This window comes from Chelonia mydas, chromosome 1 (genome assembly GCF_015237465.2).
Source record: "Chelonia mydas isolate rCheMyd1 chromosome 1, rCheMyd1.pri.v2, whole genome shotgun sequence".
In the NCBI taxonomy this organism is placed as follows: domain Eukaryota; kingdom Metazoa; phylum Chordata; order Testudines; family Cheloniidae; genus Chelonia; species Chelonia mydas.
In genome coordinates this window covers 261,402,209-261,414,563 of record NC_057849.1, presented here as the reverse complement: position 1 = coordinate 261,414,563, position 12,355 = coordinate 261,402,209, and the positions used below count along the sequence as shown (strand labels likewise).

Genomic DNA, 12,355 nt, shown 5'->3' with positions numbered 1-12,355 from the left:
CTCAGTCCTTGTTTCCCAAGCCAAAAAGTGGTGTTCAACAGAGGTGAGCATGTCTGTGAATGCCACAAGCAATCTCATGTCATATGCTTTACGTGAATTGACATAATCGTCGGACTCCTCACTGTCAGTTTGTAGAGTAAGAAGTAACTCAACTGCCAAACGTGACATGCTGGCGAGACTCATCAGCATATTCCTCAGCAGTTCAGGCTCCATTCCCACAGACTGAAAGGGAAGACAGAGCACGCAGTACAAAAAACATTGAAAGATGGAGCCAAATGTGGACGGAAGAACAGGGATTGCTGGGATGCAAAACGATGCATCACGGAGTGTTGGGAGAGGACCGAGAATGCCCTGCACCCCGTCATCCCCTTCCCACAAACCACAGTGCCAGAAAGGGAAGAGGTGCTCTGTGGGATAGCTGCCCATAATGCACCACTCCCAATGCCGCTGCAAGTGCAGCAAATGTGGCCACGCTAGTGCGCTGGCAGCTGACGGTGTGAACACACTGCAGAACTTTCCCTACTGCGCTCTCCGAGGGCTGGTTTAACTCACAGCACTCTACATCTGCAAGTGTAGCCATGCTCTTAGCTGTGCCACATAGTTCTCATAGTGTAGACATTGCCCCAGAGACCCTACATGTGGACTAAGTGCCTGGGGAAGGGCTTTACACATCCACCTGCAGCATAGGAGGCTGGCAGACATGTGAAGTGGCCCATTCGTCTTAAGGAGATGTTCTTAGATTAATACAAACTCCTCACGGAGAAGAACAGAGCCTGAACAGAGCCTGAAACAGAGCCAGAAACAATGGCTCTTTGAGAGGTGTGAACTGCTCCATTCATCTCAATGGATGTTCTCATTCTCCTTACCCCAGTGTCAGTGCTTGTAGCTACTGCCATGTAATGAGCATGACTGTTCTCAACTCCCCAACCTGTCCAGTGCTGTGTGACTGTTCTGTTCCACTCATCCAACAAGCCTAGTCCCAGCTCCGGATTCCAGACTAAACATTTTTTGCCTGCTCCATGCACCGAGCCTGAACATTTTTCAGCTCTCCACCTTGTCCAACTCTGTGTGCCTGTGTCATGGATCAAGCCCCAGTGCCCCACCCTGGTCTCAGTATCAAGTGCCTGAGCCTAAATACCATTGAGGATAAGGTCTATATGACCACTTTAGCTTCTCTGCATAACCAGAGTAGCCAGATACACCTGACTGAGCCAAGTATCAGACTGTCATGAATACTACCAGACTGCCAAACATCTCCACAGCAAAAATACACCATTAGATTCCTCTACAGAATGGCCTCGGTCCAAAGAGGAAGGATCCCCAAAAGACAAACATCCACCTCTTTTTGTAGCTCAGTGGCAGCTGTAGTAACATGCTGAACTAATCCCCAGCGGAGCTCCCCATCCCTGGAGCGGATGCGGCTGGAATGGGAGAGGGAGATGAAAATGAGGGAGCTGGAGGATCATGATTAACAATGTCAACATGAGGAGAAACAACATCAACATGAGCAGGAGGAGAAGGAGAGGGAACGTCAGGAGAAGGAGAAACAAAGACACCATGAACTGGAGCTGGCCAGGCTGAGGAGCAGTGGGGCCCTGGCTGCGGTGAGTGAGGGGGGACCCAAGACTGCAAAGAGCTTTGATAAGTGCTTCTCGGCCCAGTGTAAGGAGGGAGAGGACATAGATAGCTTCCTGATGCCCTTTGAGAATGCCTGCGAGATGCACAGGGTTGACCCTGCAGACAGGCTCCAGTTTCTCACCCCCTTACTGGACCCCAAAGCTGTGGAGGTGTACAGCCGAATGACAGGGGCGGAGGCAGGGGACTCTGAACTGTTCAAACAGGCCCTGCTCCGTGAGTTTCAGCTGACCCCCGAGATGTACCGGAGAAGGTTCCGGAGTCAGCGTAAAATGCCTGAGGTCACATACCTACAACTGGTCAACCGAATGCAGGGATATGCCCGCAAGTGGACAGCTGGGGCCCAAGCTAAAGAGGACCTGCTTGACCTAATCATACTGGAGCAACTGTATGAACAGTGCCCTCCCGACCTGAGGCTGTGGTTGGTGGACAAAAACCTAGAGAACCCTCAGCATGCAGGGCAGCTGGCAGACGAGTTTGTGAACAGTCGGTCAGGGGGTAGCAGGGAGGAGTCCCAAAAGAACAGGCCCCCCCCGATGCAGAGAGAGAGTCACCATAGGACCTCCCAGCGTGGAAATAGGGAGAATCCCCTCCAAAGGGGAATCCCCCACTCGAGGGGACCAACGTGACCTGAGCTGCTATCACTGTGGCCAGAGAGGCCACGTACGGACCCAGTGCCCCAGTCTCAGGGACAGACTGAGCAGATCCAACCTACCCAGGGTTAACTGGGTAGGGACCCAGCTGGACGAGGGGCAGATGACCCAGACAAGGGGGGCTGCCAGTTTACCACCTGCTCAGGAGGGAAGAGTACCCCAGGCCAGCTCCGCCAGAGGGCTGGATGCTTGGGACTCAGGGTGCTCGGTTTACAGCGTGGGTGCGGGGCTGTCCCTCCGGAGAGAGTGCCTTGTTCCCCTGGAGGTGGATGGGAGGAAGGTCAATGGATACTGGGATACGGGTGCGGAGGTGACGCTGGCCCGGCCTGAGGTGGTGGCCCCAGATCGGGTGGTGCCCAACACCTACCTGACCCTGAGGGGGGTGGGCGGGACCCCATTTAAGGTGCCCGTGGTAAGGGTACACCTGAAATGGGGGGCCAAGGAGGGCTCCAAGGATGTGGGGGTACACCACCATTTGACCACTGAGGTGTTGATGGGGGGAGACCTAGAGGACTGGCCAAGCAAGCCCCAGACCGCCCTGGTTGTGACCCGCAGCCAGAGCCGGTGAGGGGCACTGCACCCTGACCTTGGGGAGGGTACCACACCAGAGGCGCAGGACCCTACCCTGGTGGGGAGGGAGCGCCGAGGGGCACGGCTCAGAGAGGCTGTGGCCTCAGACCCGGCCAGTGAGAGGGAACCGGTCCCCATTCCTTCCCCAGCCGCTGAGTTCCAGGCCGAGTTGAGGAAAGATCCCTCCTTGCGGAAGCTCAGGGACCTGGCCAACCTCAGTGTGGGACGGACCATGAGGAGAGGCTGCCAGGAGAGGTTCCTGTGGGAGAAGGGGTTCCTGTACCGAGAACGGGCTCCCACAAGGGAAGTAGAGTCCTGTGGGATCAGGAGGTAGCTGGTGGTCCCCCAGAAGTATCGCCGCAAGCTACGGTACCTGACCCATGACATCCCCTTCTCAGGGTACCAGGGAATCTGGCGCACCCGGCAGAGGTTGCTACAGAACTTTTACTGGCCCAGGGTCTTTACCACGGTCCGGCAGTATTGCCGATCCTGTGAACCCTGTCAGAGGGTGGGGAAGGCCCGGGACAAGGGGAAAGTGGCTTTGAGATCTTTGTCCATCATAGAGGAGCCTTGCCAGAAGGCGGCCATGGACATCGTGGGGCCTCTCAGCAAGACGACCCGGTCAGGGAAGAAATACATTCTGGTGGTGGTAGATTTTGCCACCCGCTACCCCGAGGCAGTGCCCTTAGCTTCCATTGAAGCAGACACCGTGGCAGATGCGCTCCTGACCATTTTCAACCGAGTGGGGTTCTCCAAGGAAGTCTTGACAGACCAAGGGTCCAACTTCATGTCGGCCCTGCTCCGGTGCTTGTGGGAGAAATGTGGGGTCCGGCACAACTGGGCCTCAGCTTATCACCCCCAGCCCAATGGGCTGGTGGAGAGGTTCAATGGGACGCTAAAGATGATGCTGAAAACCTTTATGAACCAGCACCCGCAGGATTGGGACAAGTACTTACCTCACCTGCTGTTCGCGTACAGGGGGATGCCCCAGGAGTCTACTAGATTTTCACCTTTTGAACTGTTATAAGGAGGGTAAGGGGCCCCCTGGACCTGATGAGAGACGAGTGGGAGGGGAAGGCCACTCCCGATGGAGAGTCAGTGGTGGAGTATGTCCTGATCTTCCGAGAGAGACTGGCTGAACTCATGGGCCTGGCCAGGGAGAATCTGGCCAGAGCCCAGAAGAAGCAGAAGGTCTGGTATGACCGCACGGCATGGGCCCGTGCCTATGCCACCGGGGATCAGGTGATGGTTCTCATCCCCGTGAGAAAGAACAAACTACAGGCCGCCTGGGAGGGCTCTTTCAAGGTTGTCAAGCAGCTCAAAGAGGTAAACTATGTGGTGGAGCTGTCTAACCGGGCGCACCACCACCGGGTGTACCATGTGAACATGATGAAGCCATATTATGCCAGAGGGAATGTGGTGTTGGCCGTGTGTGGACAGTGGGAGGAGCAGGGAGATGACCCTTTAGTAGATCTATTACCTGGGACCAGAGCTGGTTCCCTCCTGGAAACAATTCCCCTCTCGGATCAGCTAACCCCTGCCCAGCAAGCTGAAGTCAGGGGGGTGCTGCATCCGAACTGACAGCTGTTTTCCAACCAGCCTGGACGCACTAATCTGACTGTCCACCGGGTGCAGACAGGGTCGCACCTGCCGCTAAGATGCTCCCTCTTCCGAGTCACAGGGAAAACTGCTCAGGACCTGGAAAGAGAGGTCCGGGACATGCTGGCTTTGGGGGTGATCCAGCCATCTGCCAGCCCTTGGGCCTCGCCGGTGGTGCTGGTCCCCAAAAAGGACGGATCGGGTCAGGTTCTGTGTGGACTATCGGAAGCTTAATGCCATCACTGTATCTGATGCCTACCCCATGCCCAGGCCTGATGAGCTCCTAGACAAGCTGGGAGGAGGTCGGTACCTTACCACCATGGACCTTACAAAGGGCTACTGGCAAGTGCCACTGGATTCAGATGCCCGGCTGAAATCGGCCTTTATCACCCCTCTGGGGCTCTATGAGTTCCTGACCCTGCCTTTCGGCCTCAAGGGAGAGCCGGCCACCTTCCAGCGCCTAGTGGACCAGCTACTGAGGGGGATGGAGAGTTTTGCAGTGGCGTATATTGATGACATCTGTGTCTTTAGCCAGACCTGGGAGGACCACGTGTCCCAGGTTAGACAAGTGCTGGACCGACTCCAAGGGGCTGGGCTGACTGTAAAAGCGGAGAAATGCAAGGTGGGGATGGCTGAAGTATCCTACCTGGGCCATCGGGTGGGGAGCGGCCGCCTAAAGCCGGAACCAGCCAAGGTGGAGGTGATCAGAGACTGGCCCGCTCCCCACACCAGAAAACAGGTCCAAGCCTTTATTGCGATGGCAGGATACTACCGAAGATTTGTGCCCCACTTTAGCGCCATCGCCACCCCCATCACTGAGCTATGCAAGAAGGGGAAGCCAGACAAGGTGGTCTGGACCGAGCAGTGCCAGGAGACTTTCCGGGCGCTGAAGGAGGCTCTGGTCAGTGGCCCAGTTCTGGCAAACCCAGACTTTGACAAGCCCTTTGTGGTGTTCACCGATGCCTCAGACATGGGACTGGGGGCGGTGTTAATGCAGGAGGATGAAAAGGGGGAGAGACACCTCATCGTGTACCTGAGCAAGAAGTTGGTACCCCGGGAGCAACACTACGCGGCCATCGAGAAGGAGTTCCTGGCCATGGTGTGGGCCCTCAAGAAACTAGAGTCATATCTCTTCGAGCGACACTTCACCGTGTACACCGACCACTCTCCCCTGACCTGGCTGCACCAGATGAAAGGAGCCAACACCAAGCTCCTGAGATGGAGCCTGCTCCTGCAGGATTATGACATGGACGTGGTCCACGTGAAGGGAAGTGCCAACCTGATAGCGGATGCGCTGTCCCGGAGAGGGGGCCCTGAACTTCCCCAGGTCACTGGTCACAGTGACCCCATTCAGTTCAGTCTCGAAGGGGGGAGAGATGTGACGCAGCAGGGAGGGGGGAGTGTTGACCTGGGAATGTGCCCTGGGGATGGGAGACCTGAGAGACTGTAACCTGAGCCGGGAGGGGGAGGGGGAGGTAACACCTCTGTCCAGGAATGTGAACAGAGGCTGCAGGAGAGAGCTGGCTGGGGGGGGTTTGGTTTCAGTTTGGAGCTGGGTGGTGGAACGCAGGGAACCTCAGGGCTGGGGTCTAAGCTCCCTGCCCCCCAGAAGGACTTGACTGAGGGGTCCTGGTTGTACCCACAAGCTCTGTTTGAGACTGTGTTCCTATGGTCCAATAAACCTTCCATTTTACTGGCTGGCTGAGAGTCTCAGTGAATCCCAGGAAGAGGGGTGCAGGGCCTGGACTCCCCCACACTCAGTGACAAATGTATGGTGAAATACTTTTTGAAATATTTCTAAACTTGTCCTTGGTATCAGTTAATAGCTGAACTCAGTTATAAAAATTATTTATATAAATAAATACAGCTGAGTCCAATTATATATATATTATTAAGGGTTGAAACCCTATTTCTCCCCCTTAGTCTACACTGGAAGTTAAAACCAGGAGAAAATGTTGGCAGCTTTTTTTTTTTTTTAAATGAGGAGGAGCACCCCTCGACCAAGAAACCCCTAATTTACCCCATTATCTCTATCCCTGATCATCATGAGACACAGTGATTTTCAGAACAACTTAAGCATGCAAATGGAATTTAGAACACTTCAAATTTTGGTTCTTAAATAAAATAAAATAAATAAAAGGTTTGCAGAACTGATGAATGGGGAAGACAACCTTTCTCTACCTTTCTGCAGAGGTGGCCTTTTCACTAGGGCCTCAGACCACCAAGATGACAATTCTGCTTATTATGGAAAAGACATTGCTGATTATCCTGTGGAAGCTGCATACCCTGAATAGTTACCAGTTAGTTTGGGGGGGGGAGGAGGGGGGAGCAATTTGAGGTCAGTTAGTCCAGGACGCATGTTCTTGTATTGCAATATGTCAGTGGTTGCAGGGTCTCATGATCAAGGTGTGAAATGTGCTCAAGATCATGTGAGTGATCTGAATTGTTGGGCTTCTTGAACTGTATAGGAGCTATATATTGAACAGGTATGTCCATTCTGTACCCTCCCAACTGCTGAATTCATTAATAGAAAATATTACCACTCAGTAATGAACCAAGCGTTAGTGGATCATATAGACTGTTTCCTGGGTATTGGGGGCATGCAAAGTGCATATAAACTTTAGGACTTTCCCGGAGTAGGTAGAGGGGAATTTTCAATGCCACAGAATAATTAATAGGGACCCATAATCATGATTCTTTGTGACACTGCATACCCCTTGTTTCCCTAAGGCATGAAACCATATCTTAACTGCACAGACCCTGAGTAGCAGCAGTTCAATTATACACTCAGAAGGTGCAGGACGGCAGAGCATGCATTGGGAGTTTAAAGTAAATCAGGGTTTCTGCTAACACTACAATGATGGAAATTCAGAAATTAGGGAATCTGAGAGGTTTTCCTTTAATATTCTACTCACCATTTGTGAAAGCAAGGGTGAGGTGTTTAACAGACAATGGATTGATGTGGTGATTGAACTCTTATTGCAACGTTTATACAGCTGGATAGACAAGAAATGTCTCTGGATATTGTGAAGTCTGTCAGCACCAGGCAAGCAAACGTAATCAGAGATGATTTGTACACCAATCATGCTAGGTCCAGTGGTATAAGAGATGAAGTTGAGCCCTGAAATAGGTGTTTCTGGTGTTGGTTTGATTTATGCAATGATTTTTTAAATAATCTTTAATGTAATATTATGAATTGATATGCTTTGGGGTGAGGGAGATTACGGAACAATGATAATGCAAAGAGAGAAATACAATACTGCAAACAAACACCTTTATTTGACTCAAAACAACTGATCAGCTGCAATAAGTAGCCAACAAAAACCCATATATAAAACATTATTTAGGGACAATTAACTGGAAAAGCATGTCCTGTGGCTTTCCATTCTTTTTGTACCGGTCACTGACAGGGTGGAATTGAAACAGAATTGAGACAAAAACAAAAAATAAACGTAGAAACATCTGCTTTTGATATGATAGGACATACATGTTGGTATTCAAAGCCACAGTCAGCATTCTGAATGATAGTTTCATGCTGGATTTTTCCGGATTTTGATGTAATCAACGGTTCATCTCACCCTTTCCCACATCAGCTGCAGAAGGGATAGTTGTCTCGCTTGTGTATGGAGGCGAGGCAGGAGGAAAGGAGAGGAGAAACAAAGCCCTAGTGTTTTGAGCAGGCAGTCATTCTGCAATCACTTAAAATCAGTACTGATAAATATATTGTTAATACAGGAAAAGTACCAAGCATTTAGAATCTGAGTATTTTTGAGCGGATGAAAACAATATAGCCTCCTGGAACATGTGTATACATTTTGAATACATGTGTATTAAATTCTCCATGTTAGAAGAAAAGGAGTACTTGTGGCACCTTAGAGACTAACCAATTTATTTGAGCATAAGCTTTCGTGAGCTTTGAGCTGTAGCTCACGAAAGTATATGCTCAAATAAATTGGTTAGTCTCTAAGGTGCCACAAGTACTCCTTTTCTTTTTGCGACTACAGACTAACACGGCTGTTACTCTGTAACCTGTCATTCTCCATGTTGCAACTTTGGAAAATGGCGGGGAACGCTGGCGAGAAAACAAAGGGGTAGAGTATTATGTGTCAGAAGCTGATTGGTCAGAATTTGCTGCAGACTCCAAAGAGCTGAATAAGGCTGCTTCAATTATGTAAATCAGATCTGCTCATCTCACCAGGAATATTCGCTTCAGGAGAAATGCTTCCTTCGCGTTGTATCTTATATTGGTCCATTTAAACTATGTGGAAACATCAGCACCGCCAACAAAATGTTTTAGAGAGAAGGGGCTAGGAAGTTTACACTATCAATTGGTCGGCTTGTAAAACAGCTTCATCAGACCACCAGAGAACGAGAGAAGAGGGAGGAACAACAACAAATTACTAATAATACAAGCTGTTTGAAATCGGTTCTTGTGTTAAGTAATGTAGTTACAGAGACATCCAATATTGTCGGCAATGGGTTTCCATTGCAGTTATAATTATAATAATCATAGGTTTCGATATTCTAAATTGGACATTATTTTCTTTGAAACTATTCTAGAAATGTGAACTTTGAGTTTATTACACGTTTGGCGGAGTCTAAACTGACCCAGAGGCAACGGGATGTTGGAGGGTGGGGGAGAAGGACAGAGAACCGTGCCCATAACCTGCCTCTTTCCTTTAGTTTTTAATCGGGTCTGAACTCAAGGAATATAAGAAGAGGCAGCGCAGGCCTATACGCATTAAGAGTTTTTTCTGTGTATTTTGATAGTTTTGTACAAACAAATTATAACTGACTTTGTATTTTGATTCACACTGTCTGCTCGTGGTAAAGGTAGAAAGGGAGTAGGGAAAGGAGCTGCTAAATGCCCTAGAAATGTGCTGAGAGCGAGCATTCAGGGTATTACTGAAGCGTATTCGTCGGCTAGCTACGCGAATGATCTATGAAGAGACCCCTAGGGAGCTCAATGTTTTCATTCAGGATGCAGTCAGTCACCTACATTCAGAGTGCCAAGCGAAAAACGGTGACGGCCATGGACTTGGTCTATGACTGCCTTAAAGTGCCAGGGATACACACTGTATAGATTTGAAGGTTAAAATCATTTTGGTAACATCTACAACACAAAGGCTCTTTTGTGCTGTAGTGCCTTCATATATATATCTGAACTTAAAAGGAGTCAAAGTGTTTTAAAGCAAATGGGTAAAAAATCTAATCTTACCAATACCACAAATTTAAACAGTCTGTAGTTACATTTTTATTTTGCATTATAGTTAACTTAGGCATGTTTTAACATTTAAAGTTTAGAAAATATGCCACGGAGTGAGTGAGTGAGTGAGTGATTGAGCTTCTTAAATCTATTTAGTTTAACAAAGAGGAAGTTAAGGCGTGGCTTGATTACAGTCTGTACCTACATGGGAACAAATACTTAATAATGGGCTCTTCAGTCTATCAGAGGAAGGTATAACACAATCCAATGGCTGGAAGTTGAAGCTAGATAAATTCAGTCTGGAAATAAGGGTTACATTTTAAACTATGAGAGTAATTAACCATTAGAACAATTTAGCAAGAGTAATGGTGGATTCTCCATCAGTGACAAATTTTAAATCAAGATTGTATTTTTTTTCCTAAAAGATATGATCTAGGGATTATTTTGGGGGAAGTTCAATAGCATGTGTAATACAGGAAGAGAAACTACATGACCACAATGTTACCTTCTGGTCTTAGAACCTTATTATTTGGAAAATAAAATATAATATAATGCTGAATAAACTTCATTAAAAACAGATGAGTGGCTCTAAAAATATGTTAAGTACATTTAACCCCTTAGTAAGAGAAGAATTATTAGGTGGTGGTGAATTTAGTGAAGACTGAGAATGAAAATCAGAGATGTATGTAGATTTACGAATTCCAAAAGGGATACTGCACTGCTTCTGTCAGTGGGAGAAACAGTCTCACCACGCTACTCAAATCCAGAATTCTAGACCCCCCCCATTTCAAAGCGCGGGCTTTTCAAACTGTCCAATCAGAATTAAGAGTTCAAATTTAGCGCTGTCTCAGATCAGCCCAATAGCTTTGAAACCACCAAGAAATCTTAAGACCCATACACTATTAACAAGGTCGAGGAAAAACAAACAAATAAAACACAAAAACAACCAACCACCCCCCAATCAAACCAAACAACTAGAGTGCTCCTTAAATTATACGCACACACACACAAATTAAATTTCCAATCAACGCTTTAAATAGAATCCATATGTGTTGTTTCTCATGAATTCCGAATTAACCCACGGAGACTAATTAGGTTGTAATTTCGTTTCAACCCTTGCACTTCATGTCAGCTCGGGCTAGTGCTAATCAGGTTACTGTTACCTTTTATTATTTAAAAATACAGCTCCGGTGTTGTCCCGAAATCATAATTTAAATGATAACAATGACAATAATAATACTTCATTAAGTTTCGAAGTATACTCCTCGGCCAACCGACCTCCAGTTTATTCTCTGGGAGGGTGTGCTACCTCTTTCTGTTTGAAATACATTTATAATGAATTCATTGATACAAATCACTGGCTTTCTTTCCTAATTGGAAGAAGACCGTCAAAAGAATAGCATTACATTATTTCTCTGATCTTTTTGACAAAGGGACATTTTTAATTTACAAAGAAAATGAAAATGTTCTGGCTCGCGCTGTCCATCCAGCTTCAGTACTCAGGGTTTATAATCTTTTTTTTTAATGCAATTTTATTATTTACTGAAGGAAACACTAATGAATGAAAATAGCCTGTTTCATCTTAATTTGGGTGAGAAAAGGGACAATTTGGTGGCAAATATCGTGCAAAAATTACACTTTATTGACTCCGAAGAAACACAAAATAAGAGAGGAGAGAAGAGCCCTTTCTGGTTTGCAGCTGGGCGGGTCTTTAACGCACCAATCAGACAGTGACCCCTCCCTATAAATAACAGGCATCAGGCTAGTTCACTTCACTTCATGTTTTTTCCGATTTTGTAGCGTGTCTGTGACCATGTCTGAAACTGCGCCTGTAGTTGCAGCAGCAGCTGCTCCTGCTCCAGCCTCCAAGGCTCCAGCTAAAAAGGCAAAGAAGGCGGCAGCGGGTTCGAAACTCCGGAAGCCCTCGGGCCCCAGCGTGACCGAGCTGATCACTAAGGCAGTGTCAGCCTCTAAGGAACGCAAAGGGCTTTCTTTGGCTGCTCTTAAGAAAGTTCTGGCAGCTGGAGGGTACGATGTAGAAAAAAATAATAGTCGTATTAAGCTGGGGCTAAAGAGTCTGGTGAGCAAAAGCGTTTTGGTACAGACCAAAGGTACCGGTGCCTCGGGTTCCTTCAAACTCAGCAAGAAGCCGGGTGAGACAAAGGAGAAGGCACCTAAGAAAAAGTCAGCGGCAAAACCTAAGAAACCAGCTGCCAAGAAGCCTGCCAGCGCTGCTAAGAAGGCTAAGAAAGCTGCGGCCGTAAAAAAGAGCCCGAAAAAAGCCAAGAAACCAGCGGCTGCCACGGCGAAGAAAGCAGCCAAGAGCCCGAAAAAGGCCAAACCTGCCAAGCCCAAAAAGGCAGCTAAGAGCCCGGCTAAGGCCAAGGCGGTGAAGCCTAAGGCTGCCAAGCCCAAGCCCACCAAACCTAAAGGAGGAAAGGCTAAGAAGGCAGCGCCTAAGAAGAAGTGAAACTGTTTGAAGAGAAAATTAGAGTCTCGTGCAAACAAACCCAACGGCTCTTTTAAGAGCCACCCACCCTCTTCCCCAAAGGTGCTGAAACACCTAGTGTTCTGTGTATCAAAGGTTGCTTTGGTGGAGGACCCGCTTTAGCAGTTAATATTCCAAAAACTCATACTCCTTTTTTCTATACAGTTTAACAAACCACTTTAAATTAATCTCTGAACCAGAAAC

General features: G+C 48.1%; 1 protein-coding gene across 1 annotated transcript; it reads left to right on the top strand.

The window, feature by feature from the left end:
• Positions 1-11,294: 11,294 nt before the first annotated feature.
• Positions 11,295-12,133, top strand: LOC102934932 (histone H1). The gene has a single exon (XM_007064038.3). It carries the CDS (start codon positions 11,477-11,479, stop codon positions 12,131-12,133), a length of 657 nt encoding a protein of 218 aa, XP_007064100.2. The 5' UTR covers positions 11,295-11,476.
• The last annotated feature ends 222 nt before the right edge of the window (positions 12,134-12,355 follow it).